This window comes from Ranitomeya variabilis, chromosome 2 (assembly GCF_051348905.1).
Source record: "Ranitomeya variabilis isolate aRanVar5 chromosome 2, aRanVar5.hap1, whole genome shotgun sequence".
NCBI classification, from domain to species: domain Eukaryota; kingdom Metazoa; phylum Chordata; class Amphibia; order Anura; family Dendrobatidae; genus Ranitomeya; species Ranitomeya variabilis.
In genome coordinates this window covers 963,439,051-963,462,410 of record NC_135233.1, presented here as the reverse complement: position 1 = coordinate 963,462,410, position 23,360 = coordinate 963,439,051, and the positions used below count along the sequence as shown (strand labels likewise).

General features: G+C 44.3%; 1 protein-coding gene across 1 annotated transcript in view; it reads left to right on the top strand.

Annotated features, from left to right (window-relative positions):
• The window catches only part of LOC143804012 (phospholipid scramblase family member 5-like), a 163,993-nt gene that overhangs the window by 49,788 nt on the left and 90,845 nt on the right, over nucleotides 1-23,360 (top strand). The window contains exon 5 of the mRNA XM_077281759.1: nucleotides 4,620-4,781. Within this exon, the coding sequence (XP_077137874.1) occupies nucleotides 4,620-4,781 (162 nt within the window). The remainder of the gene's footprint in view (nucleotides 1-4,619; nucleotides 4,782-23,360) is intronic.

Here is a 23,360-nt window from a genome sequence, read left to right as displayed (position 1 = left end):
CTCTAATTCTCGAACATATTGCAGACAACAGGGACGGATGGGGTGGAGAAATGAAGACAAAATGCTGCCCATCGGACCGGAAAAAAGGCATTTACATATCCCGCCAATTTGAGGTGACAGATTCCCTTTAATCTGAGGGAAGCATAATGTAGGGGCAGAGAGCATTATTTCAGTGATGTATCAATTGCTCAGCAGCTTGCTGTAGTTTCAATACTATCGGTGTTTTATCAGCAGGAGATTATCACAGTAGACTAGGTATCATTTGTAAGACAGTCAAACTAATCTGTTTAACTCGGCCTCCACCACTAACCTTTAGATGCAATTAAAGAAAATCAAACATTAATGACATATCACCAATACTGGCATGCAAAAAAAAAAAAAAAGCCTGAATAGCAACAATCATTTCCATTTTATTTTTATAAATTAGTAGACACATTCCTCACTTATCTTCCCTAAATTCAACACTCAAATTTGTCTTCAGTGAAAAGCAACAGTTACATTTTAAGGACATGAAGACAGTTATGAGTGGAAACAACCGGATAGAAACTAGAATTTGCACAATGCTGTCTATCACATAACATTTGGCATACGAGATTCACTTGCTCATTGTTGTGTATAATTCACATTTAAATAATGTTGACACTTGAAAAACAGATTTTTGCATTCATGATGTTTTTTCATTTATTTATGAGTAGGTTTAAAACTATATGTTATGTTTAAGCTTCCATATATACTATAACACTTTCCGAACAATGCTGACAGTTCCAAGTAAGTGCTCGGAGATTTAGTTTTCAGCGCTGCAGCTGAATGACTTACATCTGTTAGACAGCTTGATTACATGTGGGGATTCCCTAGCAACCAGGCAACCCCCACATGTACTTATGCTGGCTAACAGATGTAACTCCTTCTGCTGCGGCGCTGAAAACTAAATCTCAGAGCACTTACAAATACTCGGAGGACACCCGAGCGTGCTCGGGAAATCTCGAGTACCGAGTATATTCGCTCATCACTACTCTTTATTCATTTTACTCACAATCTATGGGTATGATGCACTTTATTATAGGACAGAGCCTTAAATGGAAATGTTCTAATGTGGATTTGTATTATAGTGATTGGCACTATTGACTTTCTCTATGAAGCTCAGCATGATGAATCTTCTGTGTTTCCCAAATGGTGACAGGATGAGTAAACCAGAGAAATCATGTCCATGAGGAGACAGAGTTTGTAGCATACAACTATGGTATGTGGGATTGCTTTTCCTGGGATGCACTGGAAAAAAGGGATGAGTATAGGAAATAGATATTCTACATGCAATTGGCACCAAGATGCTATTGGACAACTGCAGCTGCAGAAGAGCTTCTACCTGATATTCAATGACTTAATGAAATCTGTGAAAAGATGTGGCTGGAGTAGCTATACAGCCCTGGACATTACTGACTGAAGGAGAGACGAGGATTACTAGCAAATTGATGAATTGCTTTAGTGAATTGTGTCAGAGTCGAGTCATAGTCAGCACTCCATGGTGCCTATGTGAATAAATGTACCTGAGTGACTACGAGGCAGTGGCTGGAAGGATTCAGTGTAGCTGAAAGAAGATTAATGATCATGATTAAGGGTGGATAACACCACAAACGTGTTGATCGCCTCGTCAATCTTTTGACCATTCATGAATGTCATGAATGGTGGACTCGCCTTATAGCCTTGCTATGTTATGCTTTTAACCGTCACTTTTGGATCTAACTTAATTCACTAATAATAGAATGTTTTATTCCGTGGAGCTGGATTCCATCTCTATGCCATTCTCAGCTTTTCCGTGCTTACACGGATATTGATAGCGATGAGCTGATTTTCCTTCCTTATCTGAAAGAATACATGAGCTAGAGGTAGCAAGTCAGTTTACAAATTTGTACGTGCAAATATGTTTGCAAAGAGAAAGCATCTGTGATCTCCCCACTTGGCCATTATGTTTATTTTGTTGCCTAAATGTTGCCTAAACTTTCCTTGACCCTGGTAATGTCGAGCAGTTGGGGTAAGAAACCTAACCAACCCCCACCCACCGATGACCTTTTCCCATGCCTCATACATATGTTACATTTATTTAACATAAACAAAACATAGATGAAATATACATCCAATACTTTAAACTAGGAGGAGTCCTTGGAGTTCCCAGGAATCTGGTGATCAAAACACAGCATAGTGTGAACATTATCAAAACCAAAATTACTCCCAGCCGTTACCACCTGGCTCGGGAGCACCAAAAACCCCAGAGGGTTCACCGTTCACGCTAAAATTCCCGGGGAATTTACCACCTTTGCCGGAACTCCCCCAAGTCACCAGATCCCAAACAAGTTTACCACAAAATCCAGAGGAGCCATAAGCCAATGGATCCCCCAACCCAATTTCCACCAACTCCAAGGACTCCACCCAGCCACCACAATGAGGGACTTTGAATACCTCAAAGACCCGAGACCCCACCACAACAAAACGCTATGGCCTTCTCAACACCTTCCTGCAGACCAAGCACCCAAAAATCAATCCCAACCGCGTTCAAATGGACCCCGTCTGCCAACCAGAACGCCCCATCCCCCTTCTCCAACTCAAAATGCCTCACGGCAACACCACCATTCCTGGCCACAAAAGCAGACACGGCTCTGTTAACCTTAATCCTGGCCTTGTTGATTTTATCCAATGACTGCATATTCCTCCAGCGTTTCCGTGGTACAATCTCCGACCAAACCACCGATAATCCAGGATATAAAAGCCACAACCGCAACAAGTCCTGCTTTATATCCTTAATTAATTCTCTAAAGGGGCGTATCCCCAAATCATTACCTCCCACATTTAACACCAAAATATCTGGCGACTTAACCAAAATTACTGCAGCATGAATTTTCTCCTGAGAGTTTCTTTCATCACACACAGTCGAGTGAGCACGGCCAGGGTCTCTGCTGCTTCACACTGCAGTGCAATACTTACCAAATGAATTTCGGACCCTAGTCGGGGCGTTGTCCCAGCGATCCCACATCTCTTTGGCCACCTCATTCCATAGGCGCCGGATCGTGACGTTGTTTGAGTGCAGTGGATCCCGGGTGTCCCACAACTGGACTCGCTCCTGGACCAGGAAGATGAGGAGGTCATTTTCAATTAGGTCATCCTCCCGTTGTGGAACCTAAAAATTAAATAAAGTCATTAAAGTTTAGTGAATTAACATAAGGAAAAAAAAGAAAAAAGTTGTTGAGAAATGGCATGAATAGGAAAGTCAACATACAAAAGGATTCCAGAAGAAAAAAGTTAAGAAATAGGAATGGAAAGAAAAGAAGATTCAATAATATTACACTGAGGATACAGTAAACAGTCAGCCTTGTATACGTACCCGCTGCCATCTTTCCACCCGACCTTGAGTCCACTGTTCCTGCCCAGTCTGTGCCGCAGTTGAAAAAGAGCTCTAAAAAAAATGAAAAATTCAAATTGTCACATGTGTAGATGTGACAGTGAATACTTACCAATCTGACGAGGCAAGTACTCACCTCACTGACATGCTCGACTTCCGACGGCCCAGAACGAAACTCCTCATCAGAAGAAGAAGCGGAAGACATTCTGATGCATGCAGAAAGAAAGAAATGCAAGAAATTAGGACATGTGGAGACAGAAAATAGAAAATAAAGGCATTGGCTAGGATATACTCACATTGTTCAGTGTCTTGTTTTCCTCCAAGATGTAACCTGTGTCTCGTCTGCTTCAGTGTCTGCTGAGTAGTGACCTGCAAATGTCCACTCCCTCCCTTTATCACCTTGTATGTGGGGGGTGGCTTATCAGTGTCTAGACATGTTTTTCTCTTTTGAAACTCATGTGTTCACGAACGCAAGCAAACGCATGTGCTTGTGAACGCATGCGTTCATATAGACAGCAATGCGTTTTTTTTCCCGCAATCCATGCGCAATCGACCGCATGCGTTTCCAGGTGGCAAATTGACGCCTCTAAAAATTACTACATGTTGCATTTCCGCGCCAAGCCGCAAACGACGAAACGACGCATGCGTCGTCAAACGCGGCAAAACGCGAAAAATAAAAAACGCATCCCTAATGTTAAATATAGGAATACACAACGCATGCGGGTATATGCGGTAGAAACACTGCGGACACAACCGCAAATGTGAAATATACGGTCATGGGAAAAAGCCCTTAGTCTTTATCTAGAGTTCACTAATACACTCTTATTTTATACATATAGACAAACTGTATATACTACAGTTTAAAGAATAACATGAAAAAAATCCTGGACGAAAGGTAATTTATGTACATATTGTACACATCTGCACGTACACAACTACTTTGCTCTTTTCATTCAGATGCACAGAGCTTTGAGTAATGCATTTTTGTGCACAATTAAACACTTTACTACATTTGTGATGATTTTTGACACACAGTGAGGAAATTACAGCTTTCTTTGTTTTATAATGGACATATTGCTCAGGACACATATTGCTGAATGAGTTGCTTTGACAATCAGCACTAAGTGACAGCCCCCTGGCAATGTCAAGGGTATTGAAAGTTACTGTTTTAGATGAATTTAGACATCATTTTCCAGTTTGACTAATTAAAGTTTTTTTTTCTTTTTAGCTAGAAGTACAGGCTCCCCCTGGGACAACTGTTGGTTTCATTGTCCAGAAATGGGATCCTCTTGTGCCAAAGTTCACAATTCAAAATGAAAGTAAAGAAGATGTATTGAACGTTATTGGTCCATATTTAACATTTCGATGCTTAGGTGATGTCATTTTTGAGGTATGATTCATGATATGTTAATTCATATTTTCTGTCGTGCTCTTCAATGACTGAAATCGGTACACATACATCCGCGATTTCGATCTACTACAGCACCTTCTCACACTGCCCACTTCCAATTATTAAAAATATTCTTTCTGTTAGGCTCTACTGGTAAGGTGGATACTCCAAGCCCAAGGTCCAGGTGGGCACAGCAGCCACAGGCGTTGGTGCAGCTAGGAGGTGTGACACACGGGAAATAGCAGAGGCACTAAAAGTAGCAGACAGGTAACTGAGATACTGGAAGCTGTGGGAAGACAGGTAACGGAGGAACTGGAAGCCATAAGCAGGCAGGTAACTGAGGTACTGGAACCCACAGGCAGACAGTTAAATGAGGTATGACTAACTGAGGTACTGGAAGCGCCAGGCAGACAGATAACTGTGGTACGGGAAGCCTCAGGCAGACAGATAACTGAGATACTGGAAGCCACAGGCAAAGAGATAACTGAGGTACTGGAAGCCACAGGCAGAGAGATAACTGAGATACTGGAAGCCACAGGCAGAGAGATAACTGAGATACTGGAAGCCACAGGCAGAGAGATAACTGAGGTACTGGAAGCCACAGACAGACAGCTAACTGAGGTACTGGGAGACAAAGGCAGACAGGTAGCTAAGGAACCAGAAGCCGCAGTCAGACAAGTAGCCGAAGCACTAATAGCTGCAGGCATTTTTGTAAGTAGGTTACTTGGATGCAATAGCGCAGACAATGTGGAGACAGTGATACTTATCCAACACTATTTATTTGACAAACACAAAAAGGAAAATACATTTCTAACTATATATACACAAGTGAGCACTATATTGCCGGTAACGGTAACAGGGTTAATACAATATATTATGACACTACAATATGACTAAATACAATATCTATCCAATGTTCTATTACATACACTGTTCTTGTTGTCTAGCAGTTAAAAGATAGTTAATGCCTTAATTTCTCAACTTCAAGGTTGTCACTCTCAGTACTAGGCAAATCCCTGTCGTGTCTCTATAAACACTGGCCAGTAATTCAAGATGAATAACAGGGTCAGAGTTAATAATAGTAATCAGGAGCAAAATCCAGAAAAATCATGCATCATATACAGCAGGTAAGAGGGTGAGGCAGAGTCCTCATGAAAATAGGCTGCTAGACCAATGTTTCTGAGCAGAACCAATTGTTGGGCAAGCTGACAAAGCTGGCAGCAGATGGAAAGTGGGCAGTGTCCAGAGTCACCCATAAGGTGAATTGCAGGAGTGAGGAGAAAGTGAATTTGGATGTTTTGCAATCTGATGCACCATTTGCTTAGCGTTTTAGCCAGCAGTGGGGACTAGGGTTGAGCGAAACGGGTCGTTCATTTTCATAAGTCGCCGACTTTTGGCAAAGTCGGCGTGTCATGAAACCCGATCCGATCCCAGTGTGGGTCGGCCACGTGGAACGCGAACTTGGCGCCAAAGTCGCGTTTCGAATGACGCCTTCCCCGCCATTTTTTTGAGCCAATTAATTGTGGGCAGCGTGATGACATAGGTTCCGGCTCCTGCGGCATCATAGTGCTATGTTACGTTTTCGGATGTAGTAATTTCCGGAGTCAAAAAATAACATATGCCTTGCACGGAGGAGAGAGAGAGAGAGAGAGAGAGAGAGAGAGAGAGAGAGAGAGAGAGAGAGATAATTTCATTGACATACATTGGGTTTCGTGTTCCGGGTCCGGAACCCGACTTTACAGTAGAATCGGCCGATTCCATACGATCCGACATCCGAGAAGGTCGGGTTTCACAAAACCCACCTCGATCCTAAAAAAGCTAAGGTCGCTCAACCCTAGTGGGGACCTACTGCTGAAATGTAGAGAGATGAGTATGGTCATGAGTAGATGGTGTAACCAACAAAAAACATTTATAGAATAAAAAATGAAAAAAAACATAATCTTTTTACTTTGCTAGATCCTTCTGCAGCTAAAATTACTTACAGCTTAAGTACAGTTGAAACCAGAAGTTTACATTCACTATATAAAAAGACACATACATATGCTTGTTTTTATCAATATCTGAAATTAAATCAGAATAAACCTTTCCCGTTTTAGGTCAATGAGGATTGCCATAATTATTAGTATTTGACAAATGCCAGAATAATGAGAGAGAGAGAGAGAGAGCAAATGTTTTATGGCATTTTTATTACTTACTGCAAAGTCAAAAGTTTACATACACTAAGATTACTATGCCTTCAGACAATTCTGGACTGCCCATATGATGATGTCATGTGTTTGGAAGCTTCTGATTTTTTTGGCAACATCTGAGTTAATTAGAGGCACACCTGTGGATGTATTTTAGTGCACACCTGAAACACACTGCTTCTTTGTGTAGCATCATGGGAAAGTCTAAAGAAATCTGTCAAGATATCAGGAAGAGAATTGTAGACTTGCACAAGTCTGGCTCATCCTTTGGTACAATTTCAAGATACCTGAAGGTGCCTTGTTCATCAGTACAAACAATTATACGCAAGTACAAATAAAATGGTAATGTCCAGCCATCATACCGCTCAGGAAGGAGACGGGTTTTGTGTCCCAGAAATAAATGTATTTTGGTCTGACATGTGCATATCAACCCAAGGATAGAAGCAAAAGACCTTGTGAAGATGATGGTGGAAGCTGGTAAGATTGTGTCAATATCCACAGTGAAATGATGAAATGAGTACTATATCATCATGGGCTGAAAAGCCACTCTGCCAGGAAGAAGCCATTGCTCCAAAAGAAACATAAAAAAGCCAGATTCATGTTCGCAAATGCACACAGGAACAAAGACCTTCATTTTTTATACATGTCCTGTGGTCTGATGAAACTAAAATTGAACTTTTGGCGCATAATGACCATCATTACATTTTAGGAAAAAAGGAAAACCTTGGAAGCATAAGAACACCATCCCATCTGTGAAACACAGGGGTGGCAGCAATATGTTGTGAGGTTGTTTTGCTGCAGGAGGAACTTATGCACATCACAAAATAGATGGCTTGGTGAAAAAAGATTATGTGGCAATACTGAAGCAACATCTCAAGACATCAGCCAGGAAGTTAAAGCTTGGGTGGAAATGGGTCTTTCAAATGGACAATGACCCGAAGCATACTGCCAAAATGATAACAAAGTGGCTTAAGGATGACAAAGTCAATGTTTTGGAGTGACCATCACAAAGCCCTGATCTCAATCCTATTGAAAATGTATAGGAAAAGCTGAAAAGGCAGGTGCGAGCAAGGCGACCTACAATCCTGGGTCAGTAGCACCAGTTTTATCAGGAGGAATGGGCCCAAATTCCATCCAACTTTTGTGAGAAGCTTGTGGAAGGATATCCCAAATGTTTGACCCAAGTCATTCAGTTTAAGGGCAATGGTACCAAATACTAATGAAATGTATGTAAACTTCTGACCTTGCAGTAATAAAAATGCTTTAAAAATACTCTCTCTCTCTCATTATTCTGGCATTTGGCAAATGTTAATAATTATGGTAATCCTAATTGACCTAAAACAGTAAAGGTTTATTCTGATTTCATATCAAATATTGAGAAAAACATGAATTTGTGTATTTTTGTATAGTGTATGTAATCTTCTGGTTTCAACTGTATGCTCAGATTCTCTGGGTTCTCCATAAAACATTTTTTATATATTCCATTGTGAAGTTATATTATCAGGCTGACACATCCCTTTTGATCCATATATGATAAAGATAACTGCAGTGTCAATGGGATAATTGCAGCTTTGTCACTATAAGTTAACCTTTTCACCATTCCCGGATAATAACCACTTCCAATTCAATCATATATTTTATTATCCACAATAAAGAGCAATGACCAGATTAGAATATCCTCTGTAGGCTGCAAGCACCATAGTGAGAATATTAATGTTACTTTACCCATTACCTTGTATTTCTTCATTTGAGTCCAAGAGTATTAACTGGTTTATGGTTCACGGTACTATTGTGTCTGAAAAAAATAATGGGGATGTAAAATGTAAAGCAAACAACAGCATGGGTCCGGGTCATTTCTGCTGTATGATACAACTGGATTGAACCCTTCAGCGCCTGATGTCAGCCTAGAGCAAATCACTTATTTCCCACTTTCCTACTTTATATGTCAACTTAACTCTTTGCTTAAATAAAATCATATTGCTGGATTTAATTATTATGTAGTTGAAGTATACAACCCTAAATGCAAAAAAGGTGAGCGCTACGTAAAATGTAAATAAAACAAGAATGCAATGATTTGGAAATCTTTATTAGCAGGTGCGTAAATAAAAATCATGGGATCCCACAGCAGAAGTTCTAACCCCCCCCCAAAAAAAATTATGTTCGACAGGGTCGAAGAAGATCATATCTTACAACTTTGCAGTCTTTACAAAATTCATTGTCCCCATAAAGTATGATGCCAACAATATTATTCCCACCGAAACACAGTATGATACCCTCACAGAGAGTGAGTGCTTCCACAGTACCCTCCCCCCACATGATATTATGACCCTACTGTACTCCTCTCCCCCTCAACGGCTTCCTCTCCCACAATTGTTTTCAACTGTGTCGGCATCCAGGATCAAGATGCTGATACAGTTGAAAGTAAGATGGCGAGCGTGGGGGTGCTTGTGCCATCACTGGCACCAGACCGCCCCCAACTCACAGGCCCCATAGTGTGGTCTGCAGCCTTTAGTGGTACACCATTGTCTAATAGCCATATTTTTTTCACAACATATTATTCAGAGTACAGATCAGACACTAAAAGTGTGACATTTTCAGTATAATTTGAAAAAATGTAAGTCATATAAATTAATAACAGCAACACCCAAAGTTCAGCAGAACTATTTAAAGGCAGAGGGCGTGACCCAGCATCCAATCCGAGTACCAGCTAGATTAACCCAGGACAACCTAGATAAAATCTAGCCGGCTCCACTGAGTGCATAGTGGACGAATGTGGAATTACCGCTGTCTGTCGGATGCCCCAGTGTGAACAGCGTCCGACATGACAGTACCCCGCCTTCTACAAGGGACCCCAGGGCCCTCACAACTTATAGGACCCGGCTTGTCCGGATGGCGGCGGTGGAACATACTGACCAGCCGGTCCGCATGAATGTCCGAGGCTGGTACCCAAGATCTCTCCTCAGGCCCATAACCACGCCAGTGTACCAGGTACTGTAAAGTGCGGCGCACTACTCGAGTGTCAACCACCTTGGAGACTTCAAACTCTAAATTGCCATCCACCAAGACAGGAGGTGGCATCGGCGCCGCATCCACGGAACCCATGCGAATCGCAGGGGTGTTTGTTGTGGATTCTGTTTGTGGGCTCCCTCTGGTGGTTACTGCTGGTACTGGGTGACTTTGGTGGGTTGCGGCCTTTGGTTTCCACCTGTCCATCAGAGGCTGGGTGTTTCCTATTTTACCTGGCCTTTCTGTCATTTCCTTGCCGGCTATCAATGTATTCAGATGTGCTCTGTTTTGTTCCTGCCTACCTGCTCCCAGATCTTTCAGGATAAGCTAAGTGCTGATTTTCAGTTGTTTGGTTTTTTGTCCAGCTTGCTTATTATGTCTCTATGCTAGCTGGTAGCTCTAGTGGACTGAGGTTCTCCCCATGTGCCATGAGTTGGCACATGGGTTCTTGTAATCTCAGGATGGTTTTTTGATTAGGGTTTTTTGCTGACCGCTCAGACCCCTTTTGTATCGTTCTGCTATCTAGTTTACAGCGGGCCTCAATTTGCTAAACCTATATATATCATCTCTATGTGTGTGCCTTCCTCTCATTTCACCGTCAATACATGTGGGGGGCAACTATACCTTTTGGGGTTCGTTCCTCTGGAGGCAAGTGAGGTCTTTATTTTCTCTGCAGTACTAGTTAGCTCTTAGGCTGGTGCGTGGCGTCTAGAACCAACGTAGGCACGCTCCCTGGCTATCTCTAGTTGCGTTTGTCAGGCGTAGGGCAGCGGTCAGCCCAGGTTCCATCACCCTAGAGCTCGTCCGTTATATATTTGTACCTTGCTTGTCCTGTGCTATCCCTAGCCATTGGGATTCATGACAGTATAGCCGGCCCACAAAGTGTTAATTGTTTGGGCTGAAGCAGGAGAAAAAGAAGTGTTTAAGGGAAATTTTTTTTTTTTTTTTCCCTTCAGAGTTTTGCTGCCTAGCCCTTAATTGCTGTCTAGCTGTTTCTTACCTCCTCTTAACCCTTGAATGGCTCTGATCTTAGCTGTTTAACATGGATGTCCAGAGTTTGGCTTCCAGCCTGAGTAATCTCGCGGCAAAAGTTCAAAACATACAGGATTTTGTTGTTCACACTCCCATGTCTGAACCTAGAATTCCTATTCCAGAGTTCTTCTCTGGAGATAGATCTACCTTCCTGAATTTCAGGAACAATTGTAAATTGTTTCTTTCTTTAAAATCTCGCTCCTCTGGAGACCCTGCTCAACAGGTCAGGATTGTAATATCTTTCCTGCGGGGCGACCCTCAGAATTGGGCATTTGCATTGGCACCAGGGGATCCTGCATTGCTCAGTGTGGATGCGTTTTTTCTGGCATTGGGATTGCTCTATGAGGAACCCAACCTGGAGATTCAGGCTGAAAAGGCTTTGTTAGCCCTCTCTCAGGGGCATGATGAAGCGGAAATATATTGTCAAAAATTTCGGAAATGGTCGGTGCTTACTCAGTGGAATGAGTGCGCCCTGGCTGCAAACTTCAGAAATGGTCTTTCTGAGGCCATTAAGGATATTATGGTGGGGTTCCCTACGCCTACAGGTCTGAATGAGTCTATGGCTATGGCCATACAGATTGATCGGCGTTTGCGGGAGCGCAAACCCGTGCACCAGTTGGCGGTGTCTTCTGAACAGGCACCTGAGACTATGCAATGTGATAGAATTCAGTCCAGAAGTGAACGGCAAAATTATAGGCGGAAAAATGGATTGTGTTTTTATTGTGGTGATTCAGCTCATGTTATATCAGCATGCTCTAAACGCACAAAAAAGCTTGATAAATCTTTTGCCATTGGTACTCTGCAGCCTAAGTTCATTTTGTCTGTGACTCTGATTTTTTCACTGTCTTCCATTTCCGTTGATGCCTATGTGGATTCGGGCGCTGCCCTGAGTCTTATGGATTGGTCATTTGCTAAACGCTGCGGTTTTAGTCTGGAGCCTCTGGAAGTTCCTATTCCTCTGAAGGGAATTGACTCTACACCATTGGCTATGAATAAACCGCAGTATTGGACACAAGTGACCATGCGCATGACTCCCGTTCATCAGGAGGTGATTCGCTTCCTTGTACTGTATAATTTACATGATGTACTGGTGCTGGGGCTGCCATGGTTGCAAACTCATAATCCTGTCCTGGACTGGAAAACAATGTCTGTGTTAAGCTGGGGATGTCAGGGGGTTCATGATCATGCACCTCCGATTTCAATCGCTTCATCTACTCCTTCTGAGATCCCTGAGTTTTTGTCTGACTATAGGGATGTTTTTGAGGAGCCTAAGCTCAATTCGCTCCCTTCTCATAGAGATTGTGACTGTGCTATAGAATTGATTCCTGGCAGTAAGTTCCCTAAGGGTCGTTTATTTAATCTGTCACTGCCAGAGCATACTGCTATGCGGAATTATATTAAGGAGTCCTTGGAAAAGGGACATATTCGTCCATCTTCGTCCCCTCTGGGAGCAGGTTTTTTTTTCGTGGCAAAAAAAGATGGTTCCCTGAGGCCTTGTATAGATTATCGCCTTCTGAATAAGATTACAGTCAAATATCAGTATCCATTGCCATTATTGACTGACTTGTTTGCTCGCATTAAGGGGGCTAGGTGGTTCACTAAGATAGATCTTCGCGGTGCGTATAATCTGGTGCGGATAAAACAAGGTGATGAGTGGAAAACCGCATTTAATACGCCTGAGGGCCATTTTGAGTATTTTGTAATGCCTTTTGGACTCTCCAATGCTCCGTCAGTCTTTCAGTCCTTTATGCACAATATTTTCCGTGAATATCTGGATAAGTTTATGATTGTGTATTTGGATGATATTTTGGTGTTTTCTGATGACTGGGAGTCTCATGTTCTACAGGTCAGGAAGGTGTTTCAGGTTCTGCGGGCCAATTCTCTGTTTGTGAAGGGCTCAAAGTGTCTCTTCGGAGTCCAGAAGATTTCTTTTTTGGGGTACATTTTTTCTCCTTCTACTATTGAGATGGATCCCGTCAAGGTTCAGGCAATTTGTGACTGGACACAACCTACATCTGTTAAGAGCCTACAGAAGTTCTTGGGGTTTGCTAATTTTTATCGTCGGTTCATTGCAAATTTTTCCAGTATTGTTAAACCTTTGACTGATTTGACTAAAAAGGGTGCTGATGTTGCTAATTGGTCTCCTGCGGCTGTGGGGGCCTTTCAGGAACTTAAGCGCCGGTTTTCTTCTGCTCCTGTGTTGTGTCAACCAGATGTTTCACTTCCTTTTCAGGTTGAGGTTGATGCTTCCGAGATTGGAGCGGGGGCGGTTTTGTCACAGAGAAGTTCTGATGGCTCGGTGATGAAGCCATGTGCATTCTTCTCTAGAAAATTCTCGCCCGCCGAGCGCAATTATGATGTGGGTAATCGGGAGCTTTTGGCCATGAAGTGGGCATTTGAGGAGTGGCGTCATTGGCTTGAGGGTGCTAAACATCGTGTGGTGGTCTTGACTGATCACAAGAATCTCATTTACCTTGAGTCTGCCAGGCGTTTGAATCCTAGACAGGCTCGTTGGTCGTTGTTTTTTTCTCGTTTCAATTTCGTGGTTTCATACCTGCCAGGTTCAAAGAATGTGAAGGCAGATGCTCTTTCCAGGAGTTTTGTGCCTGACTCTCCTGGAGACTCTGGGCCTACTGGTATCCTTAGGGATGGGGATATATTTTCCGCCGTATCCCCAGACTTGCGACGTGCATTGCAGGAGTTTCAGGTGGATAAACCGGATCGTTGTCCACCAGAAAGACTGTTTGTTCCGGATGATTGGACCAGTAGAGTCATCTCCGAGGTCCATTCTTCTGTGTTGGCTGGTCATCCTGGAATATTTGGTACTAGAGACTTGGTGGCCAGGTCTTTTTGGTGGCCTTCCTTGTCTAGGGATGTGCGTACCTTTGTGCAGTCTTGTGAAGTGTGTGCTCGAGCTAAGCCTTGCTGTTCTCGGGCCAGTGGGTTGTTGTTATCCTTGCCCATCCCAAAGAGGCCTTGGACGCACATTTCCATGGATTTTATTTCTGATCTCCCGGTTTCACAGAAAATGTCCGTTATCTGGGTTGTGTGTGACCGCTTTTCTAAGATGGTTCATTTGGTGCCCTTGCCTAAGTTGCCTTCCTCCTCTGAGTTGGTCCCTTTATTTTTTCAGAACGTGGTTCGTTTGCATGGGATTCCGGAGAATATCGTTTCTGACAGGGGATCCCAGTTTGTGTCTAGATTTTGGCGGACATTTTGTGCCAAGATGGGCATTGATTTGTCCTTCTCGTCTGCATTCCATCCTCAGACGAATGGCCAGACGGAGCGAACTAATCAGACCTTGGAAACTTATTTGAGGTGTTTTGTTTCTGCTGACCAAGATGACTGGGTTGCTTTTTTGCCACTGGCCGAATTTGCTCTTAATAATCGGGCTAGTTCTGCCACGTTGGTCTCTCCTTTTTTTTGTAATTCGGGGTTTCATCCTCGTTTTTCCTCTGGTCAGGTGGAGTCTTCGGATTGTCCTGGAGTGGACGTGGTGGTGGACAGGCTACATCAAATTTGGAATCAGGTGGTGGACAATTTGAAGTTATCTCAGGAGAAGACTCAGCAGTTTGCTAATCGCCGTCGCCGCGTGGGTCCCCGACTTCTTGTTGGGGATTTGGTGTGGTTGTCTTCTCGTTTTGTCCCTATGAAGGTCTCTTCTCCTAAGTTCAAGCCTCGGTTCATCGGTCCTTATAGGATCTCGGAGATTCTTAACCCTGTATCTTTTCGTTTGGATCTCTGTTGTGAATTTGGATTCTGGGCTCCCCCGGTGGCTACTGGTGGAATTGAATTGGTGTCTTCATCTTCTCTGTTCACCTGTTCCCATCAAGATGTGGGAGTCGCTATATAACCTTGCTGCTCTGTTAGTTGCTTGCCGGTCAACAATGTTATCAGAAGCCTCTCTGTGCTTGTTCCTGCTCCTAGACAACTACTAGATAAGTTGGACTTTTGTCCATGTTTGTTTTTGCATTTTGGTTCCAGTTCACAGCTGTAGTTTCGTTACTGTGTCTGGAAAGCTCTTGTGAACAGGAATTGCCACTCTGGTGTTATGAGTTAATGCCAGAGTTTTAAAGTAATTTCTGGATGGTGTTTTTGATTAGGGTTTTCAGCTGACCATGAAAGTGTCCTTTCTGTCTTCTGCTATGTAGTAAGTGGACCTCAAATTTGCTAAACCTATTTTCTTCCTACGTTTGTTATTTCATCTTAATTCACCGCCAATACATGTGGGGGGCCTCTGTCTCCTTTTGGGGTATTTCTCTAGAGGTGAGCTAGGACTAATATTTTCCTCTGCTAGCATTATTTAGTCCTCCGGCTGGTGCTGGGCATCTAGAATCAACGTAGGCATGCTACCCGGCCACTGCTAGTTGTGTGTTAGGTTTAGTTCATGGTCAGCTCAGTTCCCATCTTCCAAGAGCTAGTTCCTATATATGCTTATGCTATGATCTCTTGCCATTGAGATCATGATAGTTTGACCGGCCCACTAAAGGGTTAAAATCCTTGGCTGAGAAAGGAGAGAAATAAGTAGTCTGCTGAAATTTTTTTTTTTTTTTCTCTCCTTTGAATGGCTCTGTGTCCACCTGTTTGTAATGGATCTTCAGAGTGTAACTGCAGGTTTGAATAATCTCGCCACGAAGGTACAAAATTTGCAAGATTTTGTTTGTCATGCACCTGTATCTGAGCCGAGAATTCCTTTGCCGGAATTTTTCTCGGGGAATAGATCTGGGTTTCAGAATTTTCGAAATAATTGCAAATTATTTTTGTCCCTGAAATCTCGCTCTGCCGGAGACCCTGCACAGCAGGTCAGGATTGTGATTTCCTTGCTCCGGGGCGACCCTCAAGACTGGGCTTTTTCATTGACACCAGGGGATCCTGCGTTGCTCAATGTGGATGCGTTTTTTCTGGCCTTGGGGTTGCTTTATGACGAACCTCATTTGGAGCTTCAGGCAGAAAAAACTTTGATGTCCCTATCTCAGGGGCAAGATGAAGCGGAAATTTACTGCCAAAGATTCCGTAAATGGTCTGTGCTTACTCAGTGGAATGAGTGCGCCCTGGCGGCGACTTTCAGAGAGGGTCTCTCTGATGCCATTAAGGATGTTATGGTGGGGTTCCCTGTGCCTGCGGGTCTGAATGAGTCCATGACAATGGCTATTCAGATCGATAGGCGTTTGCGGGAGCGCAAACCAGTGCACCATCTGGCGGTGTCCACTGAGAAATCGCCAGAGAGTATGCAGTGTGATAGAATTCTGTCCCGAAGCGAGCGGCAGAATTTTAGACGGAAAAATGGGTTGTGTTTCTATTGTGGTGATTCTACTCATGTTATATCAGCATGCTCTAAGCGCACTAAAAAACTTGGTAAATCTGTTTCCATTTGCACCTTACCGTCTAAGTTTATTCTATCTGTGACCCTGATTTGCTCTTTGTCATCTATTACCACGGACGCCTATGTCGACTCTGGCGCCGCTTTGAGTCTTATGGATTGGTCCTTTGCCAATCGCTGTGGGTATGATTTAGAGCCTTTGGAGACTCCTATTCCTCTGAAGGGGATTGACTCCACCCCATTGGCTAATAATAATCCACAATACTGGACACAAGTAACTATGCGTATTAATCCGGATCACCAGGAGATTATTCGCTTTCTGGTGCTGTATAATCTACATGATGATTTGGTGCTAGGATTGCCTTGGCTGCAATCTCACAACCCAGTCCTCGACTGGAGAGCTATGTCTGTGTTGAGCTGGGGATGTAAGGGGGCTCATGGGGATGTACCTGTGGTTTCCATTTCATCATCTATTCCCTCTGAAATTCCTGAGTTCCTGTCTGACTATCGTGACGTCTTTGAAGAATCCAAGCTTGGTTCGTTACCTCCGCACCGAGAGTGCGATTGTGCCATAGATTTAATCCCGGGTAGTAAATACCCAAAGGGTCGTTTATTTAATCTGTCTGTGCCTGAACATGCTGCTATGCGAGAATATATAAAGGAGTCCTTGGAAAAGGGACATATTCGTCCATCGTCATCTCCCTTAGGAGCCGGTTTTTTCTTTGTGTCAAAAAAAGACGGCTCTTTGAGACCATGTATTGATTATCGGCTTTTGAATAAAATCACTGTTAAATATCAATACCCATTGCCGTTGCTGACTGATTTGTTTGCTCGCATAAAGGGGGCCAAGTGGTTCTCTAAGATTGACCTTCGTGGGGCGTATAATTTGGTGCGAATCAGGCAGGGGGATGAGTGGAAAACCGCATTTAATACGCCCGAGGGCCACTTTGAGTATTTAGTGATGCCTTTTGGTCTTTCTAATGCTCCGTCGGTTTTCCAGTCCTTTATGCATGATATTTTTCGCGATTATTTGGATAAATTTATGATTGTGTATCTGGATGATATTCTGATTTTTTCGGATGACTGGGACTCTCATGTCCAGCAAGTCAGGAGGGTTTTTCAGGTTTTGCGGTCTAATTCTTTGTGTGTGAAGGGTTCTAAGTGTGTTTTTGGGGTACAGAGGATTTCCTTTTTGGGATATATTTTTTCCCCCTCTTCCATTGAAATGGATCCTGTCAAGGTTCAAGCTATTTGTGATTGGACGCAGCCCTCTTCTCTTAAGAGTCTTCAGAAATTTTTGGGTTTTGCTAACTTTTATCGTCGATTTATTGCTGGTTTTTCGGATATTGCTAAACCATTGACCGATTTGACTAAGAAGGGTGCTGATGTTGCTGATTGGTCCCCTGATGCTGTGGAGGCCTTTCGGGAGCTTAAGCGCCGTTTTTCCTCTGCCCCTGTGTTGCGTCAGCCTGATGTTGCTCTACCTTTTCAGGTTGAGGTCGACGCTTCTGAGATCGGAGCTGGGGCAGTGTTGTCGCAGAAAAGTTCTGACTGCTCCGTGATGAGGCCTTGTGCCTTCTTTTCCCGTAAATTTTCGCCCACTGAGCGGAATTATGATGTTGGGAATCGGGAGCTTTTGGCCATGAAGTGGGCTTTTGAGGAGTGGCGCCATTGGCTTGAGGGGGCCAGACATCAGGTGGTGGTATTGACTGACCACAAAAATTTGATTTATCTTGAGACCGCCAGGCGCCTGAATCCTAGACAGGCGCGCTGGTCATTATTTTTCTCTCGGTTTAATTTTGTGGTGTCATACCTACCGGGTTCTAAGAATGTTAAGGCGGATGCCCTTTCTAGGAGTTTTGAGCCTGACTCACCTGGTAACTCTGAGCCCACAGGTATCCTTAAGGATGGAGTGGTATTGTCAGCCGTTTCTCCAGACCTGCGGCGGGCCTTGCAGGAGTTTCAGGCGGATAGACCTGATCGTTGCCCACCTGATAAACTGTTTGTTCCTGATGATTGGACCAGTAGAGTCATCTCTGAGGTTCATTCTTCTGCGTTGGCAGGTCATCCTGGCATTTTTGGTACCAGGGATTTGGTGGCAAGGTCCTTCTGGTGGCCTTCCCTGTCACGAGATGTGCGAGGCTTTGTGCAGTCTTGTGACGTTTGTGCTCGGGCCAAGCCTTGTTGTTCTCGGGCTAGTGGATTGTTGTTGCCCTTGCCTATTCCTAAGAGGCCTTGGACGCACATCTCGATGGATTTTATTTCAGATCTGCCTGTTTCTCAGAAGATGTCTGTCATCTGGGTGGTGTGTGACCGTTTCTCTAAGATGGTCCATTTGGTTCCTCTGCCCAAGTTGCCTTCTTCTTCCGAGTTGGTTCCTCTGTTTTTTCAAAATGTTGTTCGTTTGCATGGTATTCCTGAGAATATCGTTTCTGACAGAGGGACCCAATTCGTGTCTAGATTTTGGCGGGCATTCTGTGCTAGGATGGGCATAGATTTATCTTTTTCGTCCGCTTTCCATCCTCAGACGAATGGCCAGACCGAGCGGATTAATCAGACCCTGGAGACATATCTGAGGTGTTTTGTGTCTGCTGACCAGGATGATTGGGTTGCTTTTTTGCCATTGGCGGAGTTCGCTCTCAATAATCGGGCCAGCTCTGCCACTTTGGTGTCCCCGTTTTTCTGTAATTCGGGGTTTCATCCTCGATTTTCCTCTGGTCAGGTGGAATCTTCGGATTGTCCTGGAGTGGATGCTGTGGTGGAGAAATTGCATCAGATCTGGGGGCAGGTGTTGGACAATTTGAGGTTGTCCCAGGAGAAGACTCAGCTTTTTGCCAACCGCCACCGTCGTGTTGGTCCTCGGCTTTGTGTTGGGGATTTGGTGTGGTTGTCTTCTCGTTTTGTCCCTATGAGGGTCTCTTCTCCTAAGTTTAAGCCTCGGTTCATTGGCCCGTATAAGATATTGGAGATTCTTAACCCTGTTTCCTTCCGTTTGGACCTCCCTGCATCCTTTTCTATTCATAACGTTTTTCATCGGTCATTGTTGCGCAGGTATGAGGTACCGGTTGTGCCTTCCGTTGAGCCTCCTGCTCCGGTGTTGGTTGAGGGTGAGTTGGAGTACGTTGTGGAGAAAATCTTAGACTCTCGTGTTTCCAGACGGAGACTCCAGTATCTGGTCAAGTGGAAGGGATACGGCCAGGAGGATAATTCTTGGGTGAATGCATCTGATGTTCATGCCTCTGATCTGGTTCGTGCCTTTCATAGGGCCCATCCTGATCGCCCTGGTGGTTCTGGTGAGGGTTCGGTGCCCCCTCCTTGAGGGGGGGGTACTGTTGTGAATTTGGATTCTGGGCTCCCCCGGTGGCTACTGGTGGAATTGAATTGGTGTCTTCATCTTCTCTGTTCACCTGTTCCCATCAAGATGTGGGAGTCGCTATATAACCTTGCTGCTCTGTTAGTTGCTTGCCGGTCAACAATGTTATCAGAAGCCTCTCTGTGCTTGTTCCTGCTCCTAGACAACTACTAGATAAGTTGGACTTTTGTCCATGTTTGTTTTTGCATTTTGGTTCCAGTTCACAGCTGTAGTTTCGTTACTGTGTCTGGAAAGCTCTTGTGAACAGGAATTGCCACTCTGGTGTTATGAGTTAATGCCAGAGTTTTAAAGTAATTTCTGGATGGTGTTTTTGATTAGGGTTTTCAGCTGACCATGAAAGTGTCCTTTCTGTCTTCTGCTATGTAGTAAGTGGACCTCAAATTTGCTAAACCTATTTTCTTCCTACGTTTGTTATTTCATCTTAATTCACCGCCAATACATGTGGGGGGCCTCTGTCTCCTTTTGGGGTATTTCTCTAGAGGTGAGCTAGGACTAATATTTTCCTCTGCTAGCATTATTTAGTCCTCCGGCTGGTGCTGGGCATCTAGAATCAACGTAGGCATGCTACCCGGCCACTGCTAGTTGTGTGTTAGGTTTAGTTCATGGTCAGCTCAGTTCCCATCTTCCAAGAGCTAGTTCCTATATATGCTTATGCTATGATCTCTTGCCATTGAGATCATGACAGATCTCCCAGCATCGTTTGCTATTCATAATGTGTTCCATCGGTCGTTGTTGCGGAGGTATGAGGTGCCCGTTGTTCCTTCGGTTGAGCCTCCTGCTCCGGTGCTGGTGGAGGGAGAATTGGAGTATGTTGTTGAGAAGATCTTGGATTCTCGTGTTTCCAGACGCAAACTCCAGTATTTGGTTAAGTGGAAGGGTTATGGTCAGGAGGATAATTCCTGGGTGGTCGCCTCCGATGTTCATGCGACTGATTTGGTCCGCGCCTTCCATAGAGCTCACCCTGATCGCCCTGGGGGTTCTCGTGAGGGTTCGGTGACCCCTCCTCAAGGGGGGAGTACTGTTGTGGATTTACCTTTTGGCTCCCTCTAGTGGCTACTAGTGATTTGACTCTGGGTATGTCATTCATCCCTTGTATGCTCACCTGGGTCGTTAGGTCAGGGGTGTTGCTATATAAGCTCCCTGGACCTTCAGTTCAATGCCTGGCTACGTTGATATCAGAGCTAATCTGTAGTGCTCTTGTCTACTGATCCTGGTTCCTGCTTGATTAAACTAAGTCTGCTTTCTTGCTTTTTGCTATTTGTTTTTGTGGGCTCCCTCTGGTGGTTACTGCTGGTACTGGGTGACTTTGGTGGGTTGCGGCCTTTGGTTTCCACCTGTCCATCAGAGGCTGGGTGTTTCCTATTTTACCTGGCCTTTCTGTCATTTCCTTGCCGGCTATCAATGTATTCAGATGTGCTCTGTTTTGTTCCTGCCTACCTGCTCCCAGATCTTTCAGGATAAGCTAAGTGCTGATTTTCAGTTGTTTGGTTTTTTGTCCAGCTTGCTTATTATGTCTCTATGCTAGCTGGTAGCTCTAGTGGACTGAGGTTCTCCCCATGTGCCATGAGTTGGCACATGGGTTCTTGTAATCTCAGGATGGTTTTTTGATTAGGGTTTTTTGCTGACCGCTCAGACCCCTTTTGTATCGTTCTGCTATCTAGTTTACAGCGGGCCTCAATTTGCTAAACCTATATATATCATCTCTATGTGTGTGCCTTCCTCTCATTTCACCGTCAATACATGTGGGGGGCAACTATACCTTTTGGGGTTCGTTCCTCTGGAGGCAAGTGAGGTCTTTATTTTCTCTGCAGTACTAGTTAGCTCTTAGGCTGGTGCGTGGCGTCTAGAACCAACGTAGGCACGCTCCCTGGCTATCTCTAGTTGCGTTTGTCAGGCGTAGGGCAGCGGTCAGCCCAGGTTCCATCACCCTAGAGCTCGTCCGTTATATATTTGTACCTTGCTTGTCCTGTGCTATCCCTAGCCATTGGGATTCATGACAGGTGTTGCATCATCAAGCCCCCTCGCTCAGGAAGCAGGGACTCTGTTTTTGCTGTGGTAAAAAGGGGCATTATGTAAATGCTTGTCCTCTGTTTTCAAAGAAGCGCAACGGCGGAAAACTACTAAGCTCAGAGGGTGTGGAGGAGGCCAATCTGAGCTTATGCATATCCTCCATAGTGGTCTCTCAATGTATGCTTCCTGCCAGAGTTATTGTCGCTGGCAGAGAGCTGCCAATCACTGTTTTTGTGGATAGTGGTTCGGCCACTAATCTCATTGATGAGGAGTTTGCGCGCACGGCTGGGTTCAAGGTCAAAAAATTGCCTCATCCTATCCGGGTGGTCACCATCAACTCCACCCCTCTCCCACAGGGGGAGATTACTGAGTTTGTGGCTGAAGTTAAACTCCACATTGGGGTCCTACATTCTGAGCAGGTTACATGTAGGGTGCTCAGTAATCTTCCTGCACAAATGGTTCTGGGTTTTCCATGGTTGCCTATGCACAACCCGTGATTGACTGGATAACTCAGGACATAATTCAGTGAAGCGGATTTTGTCAAGGAGAATTGCCTGGCCACATGTGTGTCCGCTGTGACTCCAAGCATTCCTGAGTCACTGCTGGATTTTGCGGATGTGTTCTCAGAGAAGGGTTGCTCAGAATTGCCACCACATCGCCCCTATGACTGTACTATTAGGTTTAAACCAGGGACCAAATTGCCGAAAGCTAGGATGTTCAACATCTCTGGTCCTGAGAGGCAAGCGTTAAAAGACTACATTGCTGAGAGTCTGAGCAAAGGGCACATCAGGCCTTAATCCTCGCCGGTGGCAGCGGGGTTCTTCTTCATTAAAAAGAAAGATGGCGGACTACGCCCGTGTCTGGATTTCAGGGAGTTAAACCAGATTACGGTTCGTGATCCATACCCTATGCCTCTGATACCTGATTTGTTCAACCAGGTGGCTGGTGCTAAGTGGTTTTCCAAGCTTGACCTCAGGGAGGGGTACAACCTCATAAGAGTCCATCAAGGTGATGAGTGGAAGACGGCTTTTAATACTCCTGAGGGTCATTTTGAAAATTTGGTGATGCCATTTGGGTTGACAAACGCGCCTGCAGTTTTTCAACATTTCATAAATGATGTTTTCTCACATGTTCTGGGGAAATTCGTTATTGTGTACCTGGATGACATTCTCATTTATTCGTGCGACCGTGATACTCATTTAGAGCATGTGAGGCAGATGTTACAGCTACTCAGGGAAAATAAGCTCTATGCTAAACTTGAGAAATGTGTATTTTCGGTTCAGGAGTTGCCTTTCTTGGGTTATATTGTGTCTGCTTCAGGGTTTAAAATGGACGCCGCTAAGGTGCAAGCGGTGCTGCATTGGGAGCGGCCTGATAACCTAAAAGCTCTCCAGCTGTTCCTTGGGTATTCCAACTATTATAGAAAGTTTATCAAGGATTTTTCTACCATTGCTAAACCGCTTACTGACATGACACACCATTTTCCATTGCCACCACTTCTTCCATATAAATCCCTGCAGGTATGACATTTGTCAAACTAGCACACCTTCTACAGTGGTGGTCAGTACCTGGGCCATCTAAGAGCACAAGTTCTCAGTGGGGCACAGTTTATACGACAGAGTCATTTTCCATCCCCAGAATCACTCTCTCTC